Genomic DNA, 24204 nt, shown 5'->3' on the forward strand with positions numbered 1-24204 from the left:
AAGTAATAAATAAATAAACAAAATAATGTATAAACTTGTAGACAACCATTTAGACATTTAGCTTCTCTGGATTTACTGGATTTATAGACCATTTCAATGTGTTGATTGAACGTTTTTCTGCTTGTTATCAAACTATTTAATTACTGTAACAAGAGGCAATTCAATCATAACTGATAGCTGTTTAAAGGCAATAATTAAAACAGCTATCATAACATTATTTATCAACTTGTGGCTCTTTTTGGATATTCGGAAGCTATTGAAATTAAAAATGTAAAACAGGAAATACGTTGGGACCACTGTTTTTGTTTCCAACCCTCAAAATGGTCTATAAAAAGTCATTTTACACATTTTTTTCTAAAACATTGAAAATCTGAGTAATTCCACCAAATATTGATTACCTAATACTTTTACATTGGTATTGTGTTGTCTAAAAATGAATATAAACATGCCACTGTTTTAATGCAAATAAAAGATAAAGAATTGTTCTAAATTACATTTTTGCTATAAACCTAGAAAAAAATTTGCATTTATTTTTGTAATTTCTCAGTTATTCAACAAAATACCATTTCAGTTATATGGATGCAACGATTAACTGATTTCACTGTTAAACATGCTTTAATTTGTCATGATTAATTATTAGTACAACAAAACAAAACTGGAACGAAACTGCTGCAACTAAACAAAGTTATAACAACTGTGCGCTAGTTAAAAGATCCGAGATTATACAATGAGGCCAACGCCCGGTTTATACATCTGCGTTGTGAACGATGTGACCCATGGCGCAAGCCTTGCATTTATACTTCTGTTTGTGATGCTCTGCAATAACACTTTCGAAACGTTAGCTGGCAGTGGGGGTTTTATGTTCCTCTGTATCGAGTTTCTTCACTGGTGTTTTGTTTTTTTCTGAATGCTACCTTAATGTACAAGTAGCTCAAACTCGCTCATTTTGAGGCGGAAACTGTCAGACGTTTAACAACTTTATCCAGAAGGTAAACACAAAACAAAAGGTTCCATCTGGAGCTCCTTTACAGGACTCAACAATTGTAAACACTTGCTCCAACAGACTTGCAAGGCTCTCAGTCCGGCCCACACTCGTCAGCGATACCAAGCTGACCAATCACAGAGCTTGTGCTATGCATCATTGCAATGTGTAATTACATTTTTTGAGAGGTGCGCATCAGCGTCAGCCAAGGTGAGGGCAATGCGACCATGCGTAGACTGAGCCGGAGCATAAGTGTGCACTTGACACAGAAGTATAAATCAGCCTTAATGTGCATGCAAACTAGATTAACTAAGGCTGAAGCTATTAAAGGGTAGTTCAAATACTGCGATTTTTGCACGTGCAAGTTCGTTATTTCCAATCGAGGCCCGTGGTTTGTGCGCACATACTGGGATCGATGAACATGGTGCAACGCGCTCACACTTTCCAGGCACACATACTGTAGTTGAAAGAATGGCATAAGCACACCGCAAGTCACATGGCAAGAACTGACCATTCATACTTTGTGTGGTTTATACACGATTCTACTCCAAAGAGAGGAAAAAAATAAATAAAAGTACAAAAAATAAAACAATAAATTGTAATATAGTTGATCACAAGTGCCTTTCAGACAGAGGTTCAGCTGCCTTTGACTACAGTTCTCTTAAAGGGAAATACTTAGCTAATATGTTCTGTTTTTAAAATACTTAAACTTTTTATTTACTTCATGTTCTGACATTTCTTTTCAGTGTAAAATTTTTACTAATGTTTAAATTTACAACAACAAAAAAAAGAATCACTTATTTTTAAGTCCAAAAAGAAATGGAAATTTGTTATTATAATTTTATACTGTATTAATTAGTTTCTATGGTGCAATAAATAACACTTTAAAATATAAGGAGTTTTCACGTGATTTTCTAAACTTGTACTGTTCTGAAACTAATGAATGCATAATAATCCTGATAACCATCATTACTCCTCAGGCTATAATCGTACAACCAAAATCTATAATCGTTGCATCCCTATTCAGTTATTCAATCCCAGCAGGCACAGGATGTCAACATGACGTCAGAGTGAAGTTGTACCCCAACGTCTTGAGGATGTTGCATTTTGTTTGGAAATAAAAATCAGGTTGATGTCAGAATCTAATGGCAGGCCGATGTCAATGTTCAACGTTCGACCAAAAATCAACCAAATATCAACATCTAATGATGATACAGCTTGACGCTGTATGGACGTTACCACTATGACATCTACCATCATGATACTATGACATTGGATTTTGGTTGCCATACCCGACGAACAAATATCAGTATTTGACATCAATATGCCGTTGGTTTAAGATGTTGGCTACATGTTAGATTTTGGTCACTTACTAGTACAACCTAAAATCAACCAAATATCAACGTCATTTGATGTTGTTATTGGACGTCAAAATAACGTTGTCCTCAGACGCTGGCTAGAAATTGAATTTTGGTCACTTGACGTCATGACCTAAATCAAACCAAATATTAACATCTTATGATGTTGTGTGCTTGCTGCGATGCACCAAAAAGGCTTTAAAAAAGCTTTCTTCAAAGTTGTCGCATACAAGGCAATATGTTGCTAATGTTCTAGAATTTCCACAGAGTCATTAGCTAAACAGTGATGCCACATCATCAGATAGCCCTTTGGCACCCAATAACATGTAGGCTAAATAGCCTTTCCCTCTTGTCACCCTTGCATCTATTCGTGTGAATGAGATAAAAATGGTGAGCTATGATTACACTGATCAATGCCAAAGACTCCTCACAAAGGAAGCCAAACACAAGGATGTTTTTAGTAAGCCGATTATTGTTGTTGGCTCCATATCCGGTGTCCATTAGGGCTTAATTGGTCTTATTAGAAGCTGGCATGATTGCATTACAAATTCTACGAGGGCCTGTCAGGATGGCTTCATAAGTATTCCAGTCGTGTTCCTCGAAAAACATCTGGTAATCAGTGTTTGGTGAAATTACCGCGCTCAGGCATTCATTGACCCGGGGTGTAAAACTTCGAGACTGCCTATTTGCAACAATAAACCACCATCTGTGGCTCAACCTCTCCCAGCGAGATCACTGTGGAAACTGCTCGTGAGGTACAATGACTGAAGGTCTTTGGTATCAAGGGAAAGGAATAGGAGCCGTTAGCTGCTTTCACCAGTTTTAATGTCCGTTTGGTACTATTTCGTTGTTACAAGAGAGAGATTCTTTTGTGTGTCTTTTAGATCTTTTTCCTAAACACAAGCCAGGTGAAACTCATTTATGAATTTAAAGAGACAGTTCACACAAGAATTTACATTTACTCACTAAACACAAAATAAGATAAACAATAGCTATGTTTCCATCCATTTATTTTTATGCGCTTTTTGGATTTGCGCATTATAAAATCAGTTGATAATTTGAAAACCTATGTGCAAAACTAAGTAGAATTAACTTTTATTTGATGAGAAAAGATGTGTATAAACTATAATGGAAACACTTTTATCGAACAAATTCCAGTATGCAGATTAAAAAAGTCATGTGATTTTGTAATGAGAGATCATGTGATAATAAAAAATGTGTGTGTATGGACAAACTAGCAGGCTGAGCAGATTGTAAAACATCTGAAATGTTGTTTTGGTCATTCTAAAACGACTTAACCTTTTCAGTATTAGTGTCATTATATTACTAATTACCTCCATAATCAACAGCGTCCGTGTCTCACACCTTCAAATGCCACCACACAATCATTGCATGTTGTTTATTAAAAAAGGAAAAGATTTACGCAGCTTCTCCTACCACAGTAAATTCCATTTTTACTTTTTCTCTTTGACTTGTTGGATGGAAACCCTGCTTTATTTGTACGTCTTTTATGCAATATTGCTGTTTTGCGCATAAAGCTAATTCACATTTTTGGATGGAAACATAGCTACTTTTAGACACCTGTAATCATTGACAAGCATAGTAGAAAAAATAAATACTATGGAAGTCAAAGGATTTTTCCAAATAACTTCTTTTGTGTTTAACAGAAAAAAAGAAACTCTAATGAGGTTGTAAGTGAAAAGTAAAGGGTGAGTAAATGATGACATCATTTTTTTGTTTTGGGTGAACTGTCTCTTTAATTGAGATGTCAGGACTTAAAAATAAGGACTGCCCGATGTCCAGGGGCCAGCGTGAGAGACGCTTGAGACAGTAGACAGAATTATTACTGGCCCGATCACTAAAGTTTAATTTGCATGGGACTATTTGTAAAATGCGTGCATTTTAAGTTTGTGCTTTTAAGTCTTTAAATGCTACCTTCTCTGTGATGTTGTAAACACTATATTGCTTTTCACTTCTTCTTATCTGATTTGATGTATATTATATATACACCTTGAATTTTGCTCGTTATACATTTATTAACATTTTTTAAATATTTAAATTCTAGATTCACAGACATTATTTTTGACACATTATTTAAAATGTGTCTAAAATAGCTATTGCTTGTTTGGTAAGGTTAGTGAAAATTTTGCCAGGGCAAGTAAAAATCTGAATCATTGGCCCTGAACCCTGGATGTTCTCATTTAGTATTTAATCATCTGTAAAATTCTATCCATTTGTCAAAGCCTGCACAATATATTGTTTTATCATCAATATTGCAATAAGTAAATTTGCAATAGCCACATCACAGAATGTCAAATGATTTCAAGAGAATTCAAGCCATCTGAACACAAGAAATTATAAAGTTTCCTATTTTAATAAAGATTAATTGTGTGTTTAATTATTTATACAATAAAGACAATAACTTGTTATTTAACACTTGATTTTTAAATTTGTTTCTTAATAATGTTACAGTGAAGCTCAAGACTCCATCGAAAACCATAAAGCAATGTTTATTTAATATTTATCTTTGTTTTATTGTTTTCATCTTTGCTTTAATTAGTTTATTTTTGTATGTATGTATATATATATATATATATATATATATATATATATATATATATATATATATATATATATATATATATATACTTGAAATATATATTACTCTCCAAATAACATCCTCTCAATCAAAAAACTATTATCAATTAATATAATGAAATTGTTCCAAATATTATTCTGTTTTATGAAATTATTCATATCATAATATGTTTCATGGTAAAACTAAATATTGCAGTGACTGTTTATCCAATATCATGCAGCCCTAATTTGTTGTCTTTGTCTCTGTGTCTGCAGCTCTTTTTGGTCGATCCTGATTCCAAGCCATAGAAGTTTGATAACTAGCAAAAGATCAGCCATATCTCAGGCGTTCAACTCGGGCCTTGAGTTGAATGGAAACTCTGATGGTTGTGCCGGCTCTGGAGCCTGACCTAAATTCCGGGGGAATCTGCTGAGATGGTCTCCGACTGTTCGGGCTATGGGGAGCACACACACTGCCGGCCTCCGTTTGGCAGGCTGCACATCCGCGGGAGATGAGCTGGGTCTGGGAACGTGCCGCCAACTCCAGCAAACCCCCACTGTGCTAACAGACCTTTCCCAGATTCTCCAGCCAACCTCTTGCAGACGAAGCATGACCTTATGGCACTACTAAATCACTACACAGTGCATTCTTCAGCGGTGTAATAATCAAACATTTAGGCACCGTTACCTTGAGAAAGAAAAACTGCTAAGTAATTATTCAGATGTAAAAACAAAAACAAAACACACAAAAAAAAACCCAAGACAGGTGGTTAATGACTACATTATTCAAATTTGTCAGGCTTAATCAGTTTCACTATTAATTAATTTGGCAATGTGGGTGTAGTTCATTTTTTATGTTTATATTTAATGTAAATCTGTGATATAAATCTGTTTATTGCAGCTATGTCTATGTATTTTTCAAAGCAACAAAAAGTGCAAGCGTGGATTGTTTCATATTTTACCATTCCCATTTTCCAGGATTAACACGTTATATTTTACTGGATGGCTAAAATAGTTGCTTATTAGTTCTAACATACGCATGATTTAATTTATAATGACATTAATTCCATATTTGAAAGAACTGATTGAATGAGAGAGATATGCTTGTGAATTACCTGCATCTGTGCAGCATCTCTCTATTAATAGTGAAGCTGTGAGTTTAATTACTTCAAAAGCTGTGACAATCTAGCTTTTTAGTTGCAAAGCAATTTATAAATGTATATATGTCTATACTTGTGTCTAATCTAAATATATATACACTCACCGGCCACTTTATTAGGTACACTTTACTAGTACCGGGTTGGACCACCTTTTGCCTTCAGAACTTAACCATTCGTGGAATAGATTCAACAAGGTACTGGAAAATTCCTTTAAGATTTTGGTCCATATTGACATGATAGTATCACACTGTTGCTGCTGATTTGTCAGCTGCACATCCAAGGTGCGAATCTCCCGTTCCACCACATTTCAAAGGTGCTCTATTGGATTGAGATCTAGTGACTGTGGAGGCCATTTGAGTAGAGTGAACTCATTGTCATGGTTAAGAAACCAGTCTGAGATAATTCATGCTTTATGACATGGTGGTTATAAAGGCCATCCGCCTTAAGGTTTGATGTGTTGTGCTTTCAGAGATGCTTTTCGGCATTCCTCGGTTGTAACGAGTGGTTATTTGAGTTACTGTTGCCTTGCTATTAGCTCGAACCAGTCTGGCCATTCTTCTCTGACCTCCGGCATCAACAAGGCAATTGCACTCACTGAACTGCGGCTCACTGGATGTTTCCTATTTTTCTGACCATTCTCTGTAAACCCTAGAGATGGTTGTGCGTGAAAATCCCAGTAGATCAGTTGTTTCTGAAATACTCAGAACAGCCTGACACAAACAACTATTCCACGTTCAAAGTCACTTAAATTACCTTTCTTCCCCATTCTGATGCTCATTTTGAACTGCACTAGATTGTCATAACCATGTCTACATGCCACTTGCTGCGATGTAATTGGCTGATTAGAAATTTGCGTTAACGAGCAGTTGGACAGGTGTACCTAATAAAGTGGCCGGTGAGTGCAAATGCTTTTCTATTTTATGCAAAATAAAAATATTTCACTTAATAAAAGTAAGCTGTGCTGATAAAAAAGACATTTATTTTTGTCTAGCCGAAAAGTTTGTGAAACCATCAGGTTGTAGTTTTACATATCAGCAGAGTTACATGGCCAAAAGTGCAAATCCTTTGGTATTACACCGAATATGTCCTACTTTTTTCAATAACTCAAAAAATAATAATAATAATAAATAAATAAAACTTCAAGTTCTGACACATTAGATGTATATTCAAATAAAACTGTTAATTGCTTACAATTCTTTGCATTGAATATTTGAATTGGTGTATAGGCGGCCCAGCAGTCAGGCATGCTCCTTTCTTCACTTAATGATGAGGGGTGGTGGCTTATGGGCATGCATAGTGGCCTATTAGCCATGACATATGCTTTACAATATGGTGGGTGTAGAACCTGCGAGGACAATATTGCACCCACATGGAAGAGACTGGTCTGATGTGGGGAGGCAAACTTTGCATTTAATGGCTTCAGGTGTGCTTCAACAGTGGCATACGAGGATGTGTTCCAATGTTCCAATCCATTTCTTTGCATATAAACCACAGAATGAAAATTTTTGCTAGTGCGATTTAATTTACGCCTTTTATTTTATGCTACAAACTGTAATCAGCTAGCAATTCCTCTACACACACACACACACACACACACACACACACACACATATACACAGAGGGACAAAGAAAATGTCATGCATCTATTTTAAGAATAAACTGCAAGTTACCTGCTTGACTGCTGGGCTTGGCCCTTCCCTTGGGGACTGTTGGCAGCAGAAGATCCATTGCCTGGGTTGGGGTGGGCACCTTCTGGTTCCTGTCTAACAGGGGCTTGACATCTTCGGAGGCTCCCAGTACTAACGCCGGCTCTTTCTTATCAGCAAGAAGATTCCCTGCTGCTCGTGCGGCCACCTCCTTTAGCAGAGCTGCTGAGGAGGTCATGGAAACCAGAGAGAGAAAGGAGCCAGCTGAGGGTTGATGCTCAGATGAGCCCACCTGCTGCTGACTTCTTTCAGACACTTTCTTTGAGAGGGCAGCAAGCGTAGAGCTGGCTGACTGCGGGCTAAAGGGTGAAGCGAATGGTTCAAAGCGCACTGCGTCATCAGAGCGAGTGCCCAGGGCTGCCATTGAGGAGGAGGTGACTGAAGAGGATGAGGAGGAGGACGAGGAGGATGAAGATGCCGAGGTGGAGGAGGCCACCGCGTTCTTGTCTTGGAGCACGGCGTTGGCGGCTGCCTTTAACTTCTGAATTGCTGAGTCTGGTGAGAGGCTACTGCCACTGGGTGCTGAGCAACTTGTCGATGGCCATTTATCTGCGACGCCTACCCATACAAAGCCACTGCTGCCTGAGTTAGGGCCGTTGCTGGGGCCGTATGGGTCACAGGGCTCCTGCTTGACAGTTGCTACAGATGCAGGTGACGCAGAGTTTGAATTTCCGCTGTTGTTGCTGCTATTTGCCAACCTCCTCGCCAGGGCACTCAGCTGCTGTGCGTGATGTGAAGACGGAGATAGTACCAGGCTGACCGGGGGTGACTCTTGTCCTCTACCCGTTCCACGTCCAGCCAGCTCCCCTCCCTCAAGCTTCAGTGAGCCAGCCTCCAGGAGGCGGCGCAGATTACTGCTGAGTGGCTTACCCAGAGCCTGGCTAGAGTCTCCATAAAGAGAGGACACCACAGAGGAAAGCGTGTCCTGGGTCGAAAGGACCCCACTGTCCAGGCCCAGAAGCTCCAGAGAGGCCCGCTGAACTGGCGTCGGGCAGCCCAGGGAGCTCTCAGCTGAGGTGTCGTGGTCAGGTCGGGGAACGTTGTCTGGAGAAACCCGAAGCTCATCTTGCACATCACCGTAGGACGATTCCGAGGGGCTGTCGGAGGTATTCCCAAACCAGCTGTCCTCCTCTACTGAGCCACTCTCTGGCCCTCCATCCTCTACTGTGTCCACATCTGTAAAATGAAAAAAGAAATGTTACTTATTTGAATATTGTTTAGTATTATTATTAACCATCTATAAAGAGATGATTCAGTAATGAATGCTGGAGGAGCAATGTCTGAGGACAAAATCCTGACAGCATTTTCCAGTCATAGACAGATTTTTCCATCTGACTTTTCTAATTAAAACTAAAATGAATGCACTAAAAATACTGTCTGAAATGATGGGAGATATGATCAAATTGAGAGTCGTCCGGATGTGTATTTTAGGCGTCCCTCACCGTGCACAGTGGAATAACTTGTTTTCTATTCTTTTTTTTTCAATCGTTTTTTCCTAGGGTCTAAAGGAGCCTAGTAAAAGAGTTACCATGGTGACAGGCCCTTCCGGGAGGCTAGACAGCAAAGATTAGGGTAATGGAGGTTACAGAACTGGATTAATATTCATGAGCCTGCCGATACCACAAGGGAGCCAATAAGGATAGGGTTAAGGTCACCAAGGGTCATTAATATACACTTCATGTATCAATATTCATAAGCAAAACATTACAGCTTGCCAGACAAGGGCGAACAAAGAATGTGAATATTCCTGATACATATTAAAAAACCCTCCACAAGAGCATGTCAGAAAGCAACAAGCCTAGATCAGGAAGGATGTCAGAACTTATCAAGCAAGCGTTTTTCTTTCCCTTCACTTGACCAAATTAAATCCTCACACCTCAGTGAGAGTGCGAGAGAACACGACCTGGAGACAGAAGAAAAAAGGGCCAGGGACTTGTGACATCAGAATATGATCTGTAAAAAAATTCATTTGAGCATCTTTTCTTCGCCTTTTGCTCACACACATAAAGGCTGGTCTCACCTTGCCGACCTCAACATAAGCCTGGCGAGTAAGCTCTCTGTTTACAGGGAAAAGGAAAAGCCGTTGCCTGGCAACGGTATCCCGCCGACCCGTAGGGATCATTACAGTCAACACACATCTGGCCAGCACTGCTTACTTTGGTCCAGAGGGGTGGCAACCACTACGACCCCGTGCGACCAGGCTCCATGATACCAACAATGCTGCAAAGCTTGGCTTATCACTTGAAAAAGTCTAAGAAAATAAGATCTGAACCCTGATGCTCCTACGAGTGTGTGCAAGAGTCCTCCCATACCTCATCGTTAAAGGTTTGAGCGTCTTCTTCACATCATCAGGGCATTTCACTGAGCGAGCACTGGGTCACCTGAGCAAAGCAGTGAAGTATGTGAGGCATGACCCATTTCCATGTGACACCAGAGAGGACGGCCAGTAATGGCCATAATGTTGTTAGTGAGAAATGACTAGATTGCTGACCTGAGGTCTCTAAGGCTGTGGCAGAAACTCAGACTGATTCCTGCTCTCACCACGCTGGGTTAAGCTAGGCTGTGCTACGCCCCACCGCTCTTGTTCCTAGCTGCACCGGAGAGGCAGACACAGGCAAGCCACTCCGTGGGCGGCCTGACATTTCCCAAGGTCACGGCTCGGGCCCCAGTTCCGCATGGCTTTGTCTGAAACAACCCCCTGCCTCTGAGACGCGCACACGCACATGCACACTCATATGTGGCTTGAAAAAGGGAACAAAACCCTGGTAGTTAGCTGCAAAGGCAACAATGCTATCGCATAGCAACAAGCCTGACAGTTTGGGACAAGGGACAAGATTCTGGCCGTCTGCCTTTGAGAGGTTCGTTTAATGGCATAATGGTGAGCATGACTTTGTGTAGCCAGAAAAACAGCTGCGGAGGCACTGTGGTCCAGATCTGTTATCAGTCACTCACACTGAGACTCGGTGCTTGTCTCTCTTGAGGCTAAACTGCACTTATGATTGTGTGCTGCTGCGGACATGACCCTACAGCCCTTTAACCACAAGTGCTAAATGCAAATCATAACCTCAGCAAAAAAATGAAAAGAAAGAAGAGTGTTACATTCAGCCTCCGGAATGAACTTTTTAGCCTACAAGCCAGACAGATTGCTTCAACTAATTTAGTAAAAAATTAAGGATTGTGTGATCTAGAATAGACAGAGATTAAAACTGAAATATCAATTTTAAAATGAAGATTAAAGAAGTGCTACAGTGCAATCTGCATACAAATTTGTCAGATTACATTACGATAAAAAAAAAAATACAACATTTTGTTCACTTTTTAAGTGCAGCAAGCAAATTAAAAATCATTATATTACATATAGCAAAAAACACTTTCATTCATTCATTTTCTTGTCGGCTTAGTCCCTTTATTAATCCAGGGCGCCACAGCGGAATAACCCACCAACTTATCCAGCAAGTTTTTACACAGCGAATGCCCTTCCAGCCGCAACCCATCTCTGGGAAACATCCACACACACATTACGGAAAATTTAGCCTACCCAATTCACCTGTACCGCATGTCTTTGGACTGTGGGGGAAACCGGAGCACCCAGAGGAAACCCACGCGAAGGCAGGGAGAACATGCAAACGCCACACAGAAACACCAACTGAGCCGAGGTTCAAACCAGCGACCCAGCGACTTTCTTGCTGTGAGGCGACAGTACTACCTACTGCACCACTGCCTCGCCCAAAAAACACTTGTTATAAGAAACTTTCAGTAGAAGCCCATACACATTTCTACAGTGGCCGAGAGAGCTTAACGTGCTGCAATGTAAGAAAACACATGCAATTACAAAAAACACAAGCAAATTAAGAAAAGATCTTTATCTGTCAGCACAGGTCACAAAGCATGCACCTTAAAAATCCACTGCATTTTTCCACAATGCAAACAGTTTATGAAAGAGCGGTGCATTTTCTCACAACACAAAAAAATCGGAACCCAATAGAAATGTTTTAAGGGGACCCAAAAATGTGACGGACACCACTATGCCGTGACTATTGCTCAGTGAAGTTGTAGGTGATCTTTGAAAGGTGAGTTTTTTGTTTGTTTATTTTAATATATTTATTCCCTTGTCTTTAGTATCTATTAGTCTTTATTAAGTAACCATGGCTGTTTCTCAATATGCGTTCTTCAGCGATCTTGTGTCCTTATGTTCTCATGTAACGACATCATCAACTGCCAAAGTTCAATTCAAAACTCAAGACTGCAAGAACGGAGGAGGCGTGATAAGTCCCGGATGTGTTCTTGGTATCGAGGGTCCATCGATGCAGATTTGAGCCCCAAACTCGCTCTAGAAGTCCCAGAAGTCACTGCGACTGGAGGTGGGAAGTGCAGCATTTTAAACATTAAAGGTCAGATATAACACTTATTAATCTCAGGAGTTTCTCTAAATGAGATGGTGAAGGTAAACCTCACCATGAAAATTTTAATAAAGACCTAAACAAAATTAAGGGTGTTTATTTGCTGAAACTCATTTTAAAAACAGTTTTAATTATATTGTGCAACGTATATTTGTAAGGTCTTTATGCATAGTATACCTTTTGAAAAGACGAAAACAATACATTGTTGTATGAATGCTGTAATGTTTAAATAATTTTGGTTAAACATGCAAGAAGGTCATGTGACCATCAAGAAGAACGCAGCATCTCATCTCCCACAGGACACGTTCCCTGTCCTTGCAGTCTTCTAAGCTTGTTCTTCCGAGGTGACCTGGCAAGACTGGTCTTCACAAGAACGCAAGTCCGTTTTCTTCATTCTTGGAATTAGTAAGCAGCCTATAACCAAAATAGACGGGTCTGTGATGTTATAAGGTCCTCTTGAAAAATTTCTGTTGTGTTCTGAGCTGTTTGAAAGTGTTTTGAGAAAATGCAGCGCGTATTATAATTTTGTTTGTGCTGTGTAAAAATGAAACGCTTTTTTTTTTAAATGTGCTTGCGTTGTGAGGATTTGCAGCTCATCTGCTGTCAAATGGATGAAGATCTTTTCTCATTTTGCTGGCATTTTTGTAATTGCATGTGTTTTCTTAAATTGCAGCACATAAAGCTCTCTCGGCCACCGTACATTTCCTCCTTTGGACATGCTATAGTTGCTGGGGCTGAACAAAATGTTGTTTGAGCATCGATAACACAATAGTGTGTGCATCTGCAATAGTCACATCGCAGGATTAGATTATTTATTAAAATTAAATATAAAGATATATTAATTAGCTATACAACGATGACCTTGTTGTTTTATATTTGATTGTTCAATTTCTGTACTAGAATACTGTTATACTGCCCGGAAAACCATAAAGCACAAATTGTTTAACTTTTAGCTCTATATTTATTATAATTTATGCAGATGCACTGCATAGAGAAAGACTTGATCATTACAAATCTCATCCCAAATAGACTTCCCAAATACAGCTATTAAAATCAAATGAAATTATTTTCATATCGGAGCAAAACAAAATATCCCAATGTCACATTTTTCTGAAATCGTGCAGCACTAATAGTTACTTTAAGATAATGTAATGGTTTTAGCAGGAATCCTATAGGATGTAATAAAGATGACAACTCCCATCATTCCACATTCAATGTCTTTGTTTGTTGAGTATGTAATCTCTAGTGATTATTAATACATATTGTGCCTTAAAAAGTATATTGCATAATTTTGCATGCGTGCAGTAGGAATACTAACTGGGCATACACTTGCATGGAGAAGTAATAAATGCTTTACCAGTTCTGAAAAAACTTTTTAATAAATTATTTACAACAATATCATGCAGCACAACTGTTTTTAGCAATGTTTTTTTACAGCACCAACTAAGCATTTGAGAATGATCTCTAAATAATCATGTGACCTGAATAATGAAACTCTAGCTGCTGAAATAACTCTTCATTTTAAAATCTAAACAGAAACTATTTATTTTCAATAGGTTTGTACAGGTCAATTATCGGACATTAGCACATTGTTTAAAAACAGCCGATGAGCAGTGATTGTGTTCTGCCAACCAAAAGGGGGCAGAGAAATGTGTCAGACTGCAACTCATACTGTGAGGAAGAAAATGTCTCTTGTGAAAAATTCGGGGCTGCTAAAGTTAACATGATAACATATTCTCTCAATCAAATTAGAGAAATAAACATACAGCTTCAATTTGAACCTATAAATCACCTGTAGTTCAAGCCAGAGTTGAGGGATCTGTATTTTTTCACTAACCAAAATGTTTATGTAGTTTATCTCTTATTTAATAATTGCAAACATTTTGCGCCTCTTTACTTCTAATGAGAAAACAAAGCCTTAGATTTTTAAATTCTCACTTTTTTATCATGGAATACAAACAATATGCCTTATTAATAGGCTATGTGACATGAACAATGCAGAGGAGCATATTTACTACTAATTATATAACACGTTTGAATTTTTTTTACCTTTCTCCAGCAGTAATACAAGCATATAGTACAATGAATATTTTATTTGACAGCACATTGAAATTTCAAATAGCACAAAAGATTGTGAATTAATATTATCACCAAAATATAGGTAGGTATCAATATCATCAGATGCCATTTTAATTAATCTACATAGTTAGGTATTTATTCACTCGTTAATTCATTCATTTTCTTTTCGGCTTAGTCTATTTATTAATTAGGGGTCGCCACAGCGGAATGAACCGCCAACTTATACAGCATATGTTTTACCCAGTCGATGCCCTTCCAGCTGCAACTCCTCACTGGGAAAGACTCATGCACTCTCATTCACACACATACACTACGGTCAATTAAGCATACCCAATTGACCTCTATAGCACATGTCTTTGGACTTAAGGGGGAAACCGGAGCACCCACGCGAACACAAGGAGGACATGCAAACTTCACACAGAGATGCCAACTGACCCAGCCGAGGCTCGAACCAGCAACCTTCTTGCTAAGACGCGATCGTGCTACCCAATGCGCCACTCTGACGCTATAGATAGGTATTATATCATGAAAAGATATGGGTTACAAAATCTGTTTCAAAGTGATGAATTTTGAGCGACATGGTGGCTCAGTGGTTAGCATTGTGGCCTCACAGCAAGAAGGTCGCTGGTTCGAGTCTCAGTTTGCATGTTTACCTCGTGTTGGCATGGGTTTCCTCCAGGTGCTCCGGTTTTCCCCACAGTCCAAAGACAGGTGAATTGAATAAAGAAGGGCATCTGCTGTGTAAAACATATGCTGGATAAGTTGGCGGTTCTTCCACAGTAGTGACCGCGGATAAATAAAGGGACTAAGCCGAAAGCAAATTAATGAATGAATATTTGAATTTTACACAATATGTAAAATAGAAATGTTTTTCTTTATTAGCATTTTCCATGCCAAGGGAAATAACAATTAAAATGAAAATGATATAGTTTACATTTGCCATGTACAGCCATAGTTTTGTTGTGTAAATTATATACTAATTTTATAGTATGTAATGTTATCACTTCATAATTCGCAAGCTTACATTGTAAATGTATTAACCTAATTCTATTGATGTGTGTAATAGACGAATTACTGGTTTGTAAACATTCAGGATGCTCGCGCTGCAAGGTTGCAGAAAAAACACGGGAGCACTAGCATTTACAGCGAGTGACTGACATCCAATACGGTACAGAGTTTGTTGTGGTATTAGAGATAAGTTGTATTGATTAAATAATATATATATATATATATATATATATATATATATATATATATATATATATATATATATATATATATATATATATATATATATATATATATATATATRTGTATATATATATATATATATATATATATATATATATATATATATATATATATATATATATATATATATATATTAGGGATGTAACGGTATTGTAAATACCGTCATACCGCAATATTAATTTTTTTCGATATTACCGTAGTCGCATGACTCGGTAAAACTATAGGTCTTCTGAGAAAATTTGCTCAGGCGAATGAAGCGAACGGGAGGTAGCGAAAACTACAATTCCCATCAGCCCATGCTTGACCATCATCCCTTGCGGTCTGTTGTCGCTACAGATCCAGTAATGCGGAAATGGAGTGTGCTGCTAGAAGCGGGGATGAAAAAGAGCTGGAAAACTCTAAAGCGGGTGTTGTCGTCGCGCGCGTACTGAATAGCGGTGTTGTCGCGCGAGTTCTTATCAGCTGTGTTGTCGCGCGCGTACTAAATAGTGGTGTTGTCGCGCGAGTTCTTATCAGCTGTGTTGTCGCACGCGTACTGAATAGCGGTGTTGTCAGCACACTGTTCAGATTGATGCAGACATGAGACCTCTATCTCACTCATGGTTTGTCCTCTCAAGTGGGGGAAAGACAATGCACAACGTTACCCACTGCTGTCAACCTGGGCCAAGTCATATCTCTCTTGTCCCAGAAACCTCAGTCCCAAATGAGAGGGTTTTTTTCTGTTGTAGGGGACATTGTAAATGCCCAAAGATACCAGCTTTTACCAGATTATATTTATATGATAATTTTCCTTTAAACCCATCTCTATCTAAGTGAGTGAGTGATTAAATGTTGAATGTGATGAGTTTTCAACAATACTAAATTGAAACTTTATTTTTTTACATGGTTTAATTTTTTTTTGTTATTAAAATTGAAGTTCCTGTTTCAAAGCTTACAGATAGATGGCTAATTTGTATGTCATTGACACTTTTGGCACTTTTTTGGAGTATTTTCATAAGTTTTGTTTTTCCTGTAAATGATTCAATAAATACCGTACAAAGACATTCATACCGAGGTATTACCGTACCGTGAAATTCTGATACCATTACATCCCTAATATATATATATATATATATATATATATATATATATATATATATATATATATATATATATATATATATATATATATATATATATATATATATATATATATATTTATTTACCTAATGCACTCAGAGTATTATAACAGCTTGTCACCCACTGATAAGCACAGTTATTCTGCAAAATTAACTTTAAAGTGAGCTGCGTTCATCTGACCAGTCCATTTGCGATAGCACCTTCCAAATGGATATTAGATAAGATGAAATGGCCAAGTATCCAGCCAGAAATATACAACTTTCTCATTGAAACTGTGAAAAGTGTTTTTACAAGAGAGAAGTTAAAGGCCTACAAGTCTTTGGATGCCAACAATGTTGTTCATGTGTGGTCATGTGCAAGAAATAATGTTCCATATACCAGATTGAAAACTTTGTAGTGATAAAAAGAAGTTCTGCCTAGCCAAAAACAAGGAAAAAAGACGAAACTTTACAAGGCCTGGGTAATTATCAACGAGCAAAACAACTGCATTCTGACAGTGAACGGCACCTGTACGGCAGGGTATGTGAACTTAAGATTTTTACATTTCATTCTAAGCATTCCGCATCCGCAGTTTGATTCCCAATATTTTTTTGCTGAAATCATTGCTGCAATCAAAAACGAGTGATGTGTAGGATTCAGCATAGCGTGAACTTACCTGATATATGAGAACTGCAGAGTGAAGCATTTTTGATTAGGTCCTCACTCCAATCAGCTCTTATGATGATTGTTAGCCAAAGACGTCTGCGGTTAGCATTAAAGGCGGTCACACTTTACAATAAAGTTCATTAGTTAATGTTTATTAATGCATTTACTAACATGAACAAACAATGAACAATACATTTACTACAGTATTTGTTCATGTTAGTTAACGTTAGTTAATGAAAATACAGTAGTTTGTTGTTAGTTCATGTTAACTCACGGTGCATTAACTAATGTTAACAAGCATGGACTTGAATGTTAATAATGCATTAATAAATGTTCAATTATGATTAATAAATGCTGTACATGTGTTGTTCATGATTAGTTCATGTTAGTAAATGCATTAACTAATGAACCTTATTGTAAAGTGTTACCTTAAAAGCAGTGTGGTGAACAGTAAAATAGTAGAAGTTTTTGGCGAATTTGACATCCTACCACACAACACGACATGTTTGCTATTGGAACATGCTTTTGCTTTTTTTGCAACTGGTATGCACGATTGAACCCATGTGACGTCATGTGTGTCGTAGGTTGGTAAATCCCCTAAATGTACAAGCAAAAATGGTAGCAAAATGACTCCTTAAATGTTATTTGTCCTAAATGTATATGTCACAACACCAAATATTGTTTGTATAAAACTTCATTGTGTTTTTCAGAAAGTATTCTGAACTAAAGGTGAGTTAAATGTCTTTTTAATGCATTGACACTCTCACTAAACATTTCAAAATTTTGCTACTCATATGCTTCCATAGGTATTATGCATCTGCATATGCGTTCCTAACCATCATAACAACACTATATAATGTTCTATATTATACATAAGGATCCATAATGTATACATGTTATATGAAGTAAGTGCAGTGTTGGTAAGCATCAAAGACATTTACATTAAGTTTAATTCTTTATTTTCCCTTTGCAACACAATTAGACTTGCATCTATTTGCTGCAGTAAATGCATCAATCATAACTGTAGCCTACATTTCTCGAGATTTATTTGACCAACAGCCGCTGGCATCTATACAGTTAATTCCACAACATCTCGGCTGTGAGATCCAATAAGCCAAAAGAGCGAGGAGGAGGCTGGGAAGCGTTCTCTATTAGGGCCAGCAGCCACATGACTTGCGTAAGGTTGCCTTCCAATACACTGAGGCTATTCTGCAACTCAGTCGGGCATAAAAATCGGCCTGCCTGACCCAGAGGTCGCAGAAAGGGCAGAGAAAGGCTGTGCTGGGTGGGAGGGTGGCTGCTTCAGCAGAGTGAAGGAGAGAGGGAGAGGCCATTAGTCGATTAAGCCGGGGTGGAGCCATCAATATTCCACTGATGCCAATGAAAAGACACACTCGCGCAGTCTCGCATGAGAGGCTCGGGTCGAATGGCTTTAACTCTATCAGAGGTATTGCAGTGCCTCACAGCGAGTGCTGCTATTGAATGTTATAGGCTAACTAACCACCACTTTGGCATCTATAGTTTCCCAGCATTCTCTGTGGATTGCAGAAGCAAATGCCGGTGGCGTTCGAGGGGTTGGGGGGGGTGGAGGGGAGATAAAAAGTGGTGGTGGTAATTAAGTGTCCGACTGGGCCCTGGCGGGGGTTGCCACGGCCGCAGGCAATGCTAATGAGCCCGTCCGCCGGTCAGTGCTACCTTATTAGCCGCCGGCCGACAATATGGTGGGAAGGACGCGCCGCTACTGCTACCAACCACACGTCGTCACAAGTGACTAACACAGAAACCAGAGGTGGGCAGTAATTCTGTTAATTAGGGAACTCTCAAAATGCCCGGTCTACGCCTTGAAGAAAACTCGGACTAAGATTCCGCACTTAGGATGTTGCCTGACATGCATTGTTCTCGTATTGATTTTGGTTCATTCCTACCATTTCCACCAGTTCAAAAAATAAACAAGCAGGAAGTTCAAAAAGCGAAAACTGGCAACATTTCTCAGTGCGGTTTGAGCCACTTCTATGTAATGGAAAAGAAAAGTGGATGGAACTGCACGAGAGAGATTAAAACTGACACAGCAGATTCATTCATTCCTGCTCTCTCAATGAAATGCTGAGACTCTCTCAGTAGTGATTCAGTTATGATATCATGAAGCGTCATAATATAATCATGTCAGATGTCACATTCTATACACGACTGTAATATTTGAATTGATCACTTATGAAATCACTTCCCATGTTCCCACACTCAATAACTGAATATACTGTGATAATGTAAATGCGCAATTTTTCGATTGTGGGCGCCTCAAAATACTGTGAATAATTATTAATTAATTAACAGAGTTAATAATGCTTATTAAGAATATTCATATTGGGAATATTCATTTGTGTTCTTGGATATCTTTCTTTTCTTTGGATATAAAGTAAGGCCACTGCACTGTACAGATCTATAGCATGTTTGTATGCTGTTGTATAAGTGACTTGTTTTTCAAACAATTTGTTAATCGTGGGCTGACCAGTAGCTTTTGATTTGGAGGATTCTTTGCCTGTTAATACTGTTGCCCTAAAAGCTTAATGAAATAGTCATAAAAAACATATTAAAAACGAACAAACTTGCAAATACCTTATAAACAGTATAACAGAAAATGTTTGCGGTTTCAAAACCTTGACTTTTTCAAACCATAGTAAAACTTTAAATCAGTTATCGTGCCATGCCTATTCTGTACATTAAGATTTCATTTGTTAAAACCAGTTAATTTAACTGAAGTCAATGTAATGACAACTACAAAAGTATTTAGTGATCTTAGTTCATGTTAATTTTTTTAGTTAAAAGTGCAGTTTTTGACTCTTCTAAAGCAAAATACCATTATATGTTTGCAGATATTTAAGAAACATGCTAAGTAAACATTCTTGAAAAACAATGCTGAAGGCAAATATTCTGCTTTGAAAACGTCTGTTAAGTGGCGGAACGTCTGTCTTTGTTTTGGTACTTTTAACCCACCCAATGCCAGTTTAGCCAATTATATTTCAGTACCCAGGGTTGCCTTGTTGAAAAAACGAATATTTCATTCATTCATTGATTTATTCATTCAGAAATGCTCTCAGCATGCACCCGTGACCAAAATGCGACCTCCAGTGGACAGTAGCACACTCTGAAATGAGACACCGATTCTGAGAAAATAATTTAGCAAATAATATAAAATTCTAAACTTAAATCAGTCTTTAGGCTCGATAGTCAGACTCGCTGCTGTTAGTCGTCAATCTGGCAACCGACGCTTGCATTTGTTTTGATCCAAGAATGCAATACCTAGTTCAACCACAGTGTGTCAAACTTACATACTGCACCTTTAATGCCCAATAACGCCTTAAAAATCAAGTCGCAATTGTTCTATTAAATTTTATTTTATAATATGGCTGTTTCTCACTGCTCATTTTAATGCTTTACCTAATGTTCACTAATGAAAATGTATTGTAAAGTATTACCTATTGTACTTAATCATAATTATGCAGTTTGATTGGTTTAAAATTACTTTACAAATGTATGTACAGTTGAACAATACACTCATTACAGAGCCATACATGTACTTTTTTTCTTATAAAAAGTGACAATAAATAACTTGCATGTTTGGAAACAAAATAAATAATTTTAAAATGTTTTTCATTTTAAAAGTAGAAAATAAGCTGTATCTCTTATAAATAAAATAACTTGTGTATATTCTGTAAATAATATTTTAAACTGTGCATTTCTTGAGTCTTCTGTAAGCAAATCTTTTAATTTGAAAAATAATTTTAATGAAATGCAAAGTATGCCGTCTCAGGGCATCTCTGGCGCAGCTTCATCAATCGTCAACGTAGTGCAAAGTAATAAAAAAGTAACAAGCAGAGCAGGGTCCCGTGACTTCACACGCAGTAAGGTAAGTAATTGAAAAAATTAACCTGGAAAAATTTGATTGATTATAGGTTCTGAATGTCGATTTTACACACACTGCTTTAACACCTATATAAAAGGGGGTTAAGGGAAAAACATTTCTCAACATATTGTTTCACAAATTTACATCTAACAAACTGATTGGCTTTAAAGTAATTTGTTCTCCGCACTGAATTGCTTTGTATGTTACATTATTAAAATGCTTTGATTAAAAGCATAATATGCTATGAATTTACTTTGTAGTATGATAACGTTACAGTTGAAACTAAAGCCAAGGTTGGAAATTTGATGAAGACAGCCATGAGAATCCAGTGCTTTCCACAGGTTTGAAATTTACTTGCGGTGGTAGCCAGATTGAAACACATCCTTTATCTTTTACGTCTGTGATTTTTAATAATATGTTTATTTATTATGACACTGTTACACATTTTTTTTTAATAGGTTAAAAAAAATCCAGTATCTCTCTGATTTTTATGCTATTTAGGAGCCATCTGCACAGAGCTGCACTCTCTCTCTCTCTCTCTCTCTCTCTCTCTCTCTCTCTCTCTCTCTCCCTCTCTCTCTCTCTCTCTCTCTCTCTCTCTCTCTCTCTCTCTCTCTATATATATATATATATATATATATATATATATATATATATATATATATATATTCATTCATTCATTTTCTTTTGGCTTAGTCCCTTTATTAATCCAGGGTCGCCATAGCGAAATGAACTAAGGGAATATCAATAGAATCTTTCTATGAGCAATCAATTCTTGATGAAGCTATTAAAATATTAGCTGACCCCTCACATGGTTTACAAATGTTTTTTACCTACATCTATTAGACTTTTAAATATGAAATATTGTTTCTGTTGAATTGTGTTGTCTGTTTTGTTCAGTGTATGCAAACGCAGGCCAAGGGTCCAAGACAAATTCCTCCATTGGACACAATTAAGTGTTTTAAGTTAAGTTAAATATATTTTTCTTGAATAATGTCACTTTTTTTACAAAGTGAAATGTTCTCAAACAGTTGACAGTGTCATTTTTGCCCAAGGATTGCCTCACATCTGTCATATTTAATGATATCTTTAGTTTCAACTGTTCTAGAGAACATAAAAGTAGAGTAACCAAATCAATCATAAAAGCATTACTTAAACCCAGTGGTAGAAAGAGTACTGAAAAATCACACTCAAGTAAAAGTACCATTACTTGGCCAAAAATGTAGTGCAAGTGGAGTAAAATTATCTGTTGTAAATATTACTCAAAGTATGAGTAAAAAGTATACCTTTCAAAAGTACTCGAAAAGTGAGTAGTGAGTATTACGCTGTAAAAAGCTGATGCATTTACATCTAATTTGTGGATGTGTGCAAACGTAACATTCTGTAGTGCATTTAGTTATTGTCCAGCAGGAACACAACATCATAAGATGTTAATTTTGGGGTAGGTTTAGGCTGTGATGTCAGGTGGCCAAAATTCAATGTCTAGCCAGTGTATAATGACAATGTTATTTTGATGTCCAATAATGACGTCGAATGACGTTGATATTTGGTTGATTTTAAGTTGTTAGAAAGTGACCAAAATTCAATGTGAAGCCAACATCTTAAACCAACATCAAATTGATGTCAATTACTGACATTTATTTGTCAGGTATGGTTACCAAAATCCAACGTCTGATAGATATCACAGTGGCAACGTCCATACAGTTGCAATCTTCAACATCATTAGACATTGAAATTTGGTTGATTTTAGGTTGTGTTAGAAAGTGACCTAAATTCAACGTCGAGCCAACATCTTAGTCCAACGTCACATTGACATCAAATACTGACATTTATTCATCAGGTATGGCAACCAAAATCCAACATCTGATTGATGTCATAGTGGTAACGTGCACACGCTGTCAAGCTGTAACATCATTAGATGTTGCTATTTGGTTAATTGTAGGTTGGGCGTTGGACATTGACGTCAGCCTAATATTGGGTTCTGATGTCAACCTGATTTTCATTTACAAATAAAATGCAATGTCCCCACAACGTTGGGGAAATGTCAATCTGATGTCATGTTGACGTCTTGTGTCTTCTAGGTGTTAAAGGCCATTTTAGTCATCATACAGTAAACATCCGTCATCTTCCTATCAGTGACATGCATCTAAAAAGTTGCTGAATCAATGCGTGTAAAGATTTTGGACATCTTCTTAGACACTTTTAGTAATACTTTTAATACATTATACAATACATTATACATTATAATACTTTTAATACATTATGATGCGATCTACCTCCTATGTGTAATTTGATTGGACTGCAATCACAGCACTGATTTTTCTATTCCCCAAAGACAAGAAAAAATTAAGTAGTAACTGCAGGTTGAAGGAAAGTAGTGGAGTAAAAGTACCAATACAGCACTTAAAATGTACTTAAGGTAAAGTAAAAGTACACAATTTTAAAATTGCTTGGTGAAGTACAAATGCTGAGAAAAACTACCCAATTACAGTCACCTGAGTATTTGTAATTTGTTCATTTCCACCACTACTTAAATCCTCACTTGTATAAGAGAGAAATGAACAGTCGCTGTTTGTATGATCTTTATAACTGTGTAACACTGCGAGCAAACTGATTCCGTTTTGTCTTGAAATTTTATGCCTTGTTTCTGACAGTCATATTAAACAAATCAGTCGCCTACAGTATCCCACATTAGCACATGCCTTCATCAGCATGTATTAGCAAAGTATACTACATATTACCATCTGTGTGTTTTCTGCATGGCCTCAGCGGTCTGTGGGCACGTTGGGCAGGGTGCCAGAGGTGAAACAGGAAGGAGATGTGTTCTTGGAAGAGATTGAGACAGTGTTGGCTTCCAGACCTCTGAAATTCCTCTTTGTAGATGAAGCGCCCTTTTGCACTCTTGTTTATTTCCCCCCAACTTCCATTTATAGAGACCTACCAAAAAAAAAAGGGGGGCAGTGCCTGGACTAGCAATCTCAGACGTACCATCAAAAGGTTAGCAGATCTGCACGTTCATGCTCAGT

The 24204-nt window shown here is 37.6% G+C and overlaps 1 protein-coding gene across 11 annotated transcripts in view; it reads right to left on the reverse strand.

The window, feature by feature from the left end:
* Positions 1-24204, reverse strand: part of znf827 (zinc finger protein 827) — a 132897-nt gene that overhangs the window by 91773 nt on the left and 16920 nt on the right. For all 11 annotated transcript variants that reach the window (XR_012407187.1, XR_012407200.1, XR_012407198.1 and 8 more), the window contains exon 2: positions 7748-8959. Coding sequence is in view for 8 of the 11 variants with exons in the window: in XM_073952597.1 (XP_073808698.1) it covers positions 7748-8959 (1212 nt within the window). In the remaining 3 variants the exon portion in view is untranslated. The remainder of the gene's footprint in view (positions 1-7747; positions 8960-24204) is intronic.

This window comes from Danio rerio, chromosome 1, assembly GCF_049306965.1.
Source record: "Danio rerio strain Tuebingen ecotype United States chromosome 1, GRCz12tu, whole genome shotgun sequence".
Taxonomy (NCBI): domain Eukaryota; kingdom Metazoa; phylum Chordata; class Actinopteri; order Cypriniformes; family Danionidae; genus Danio; species Danio rerio.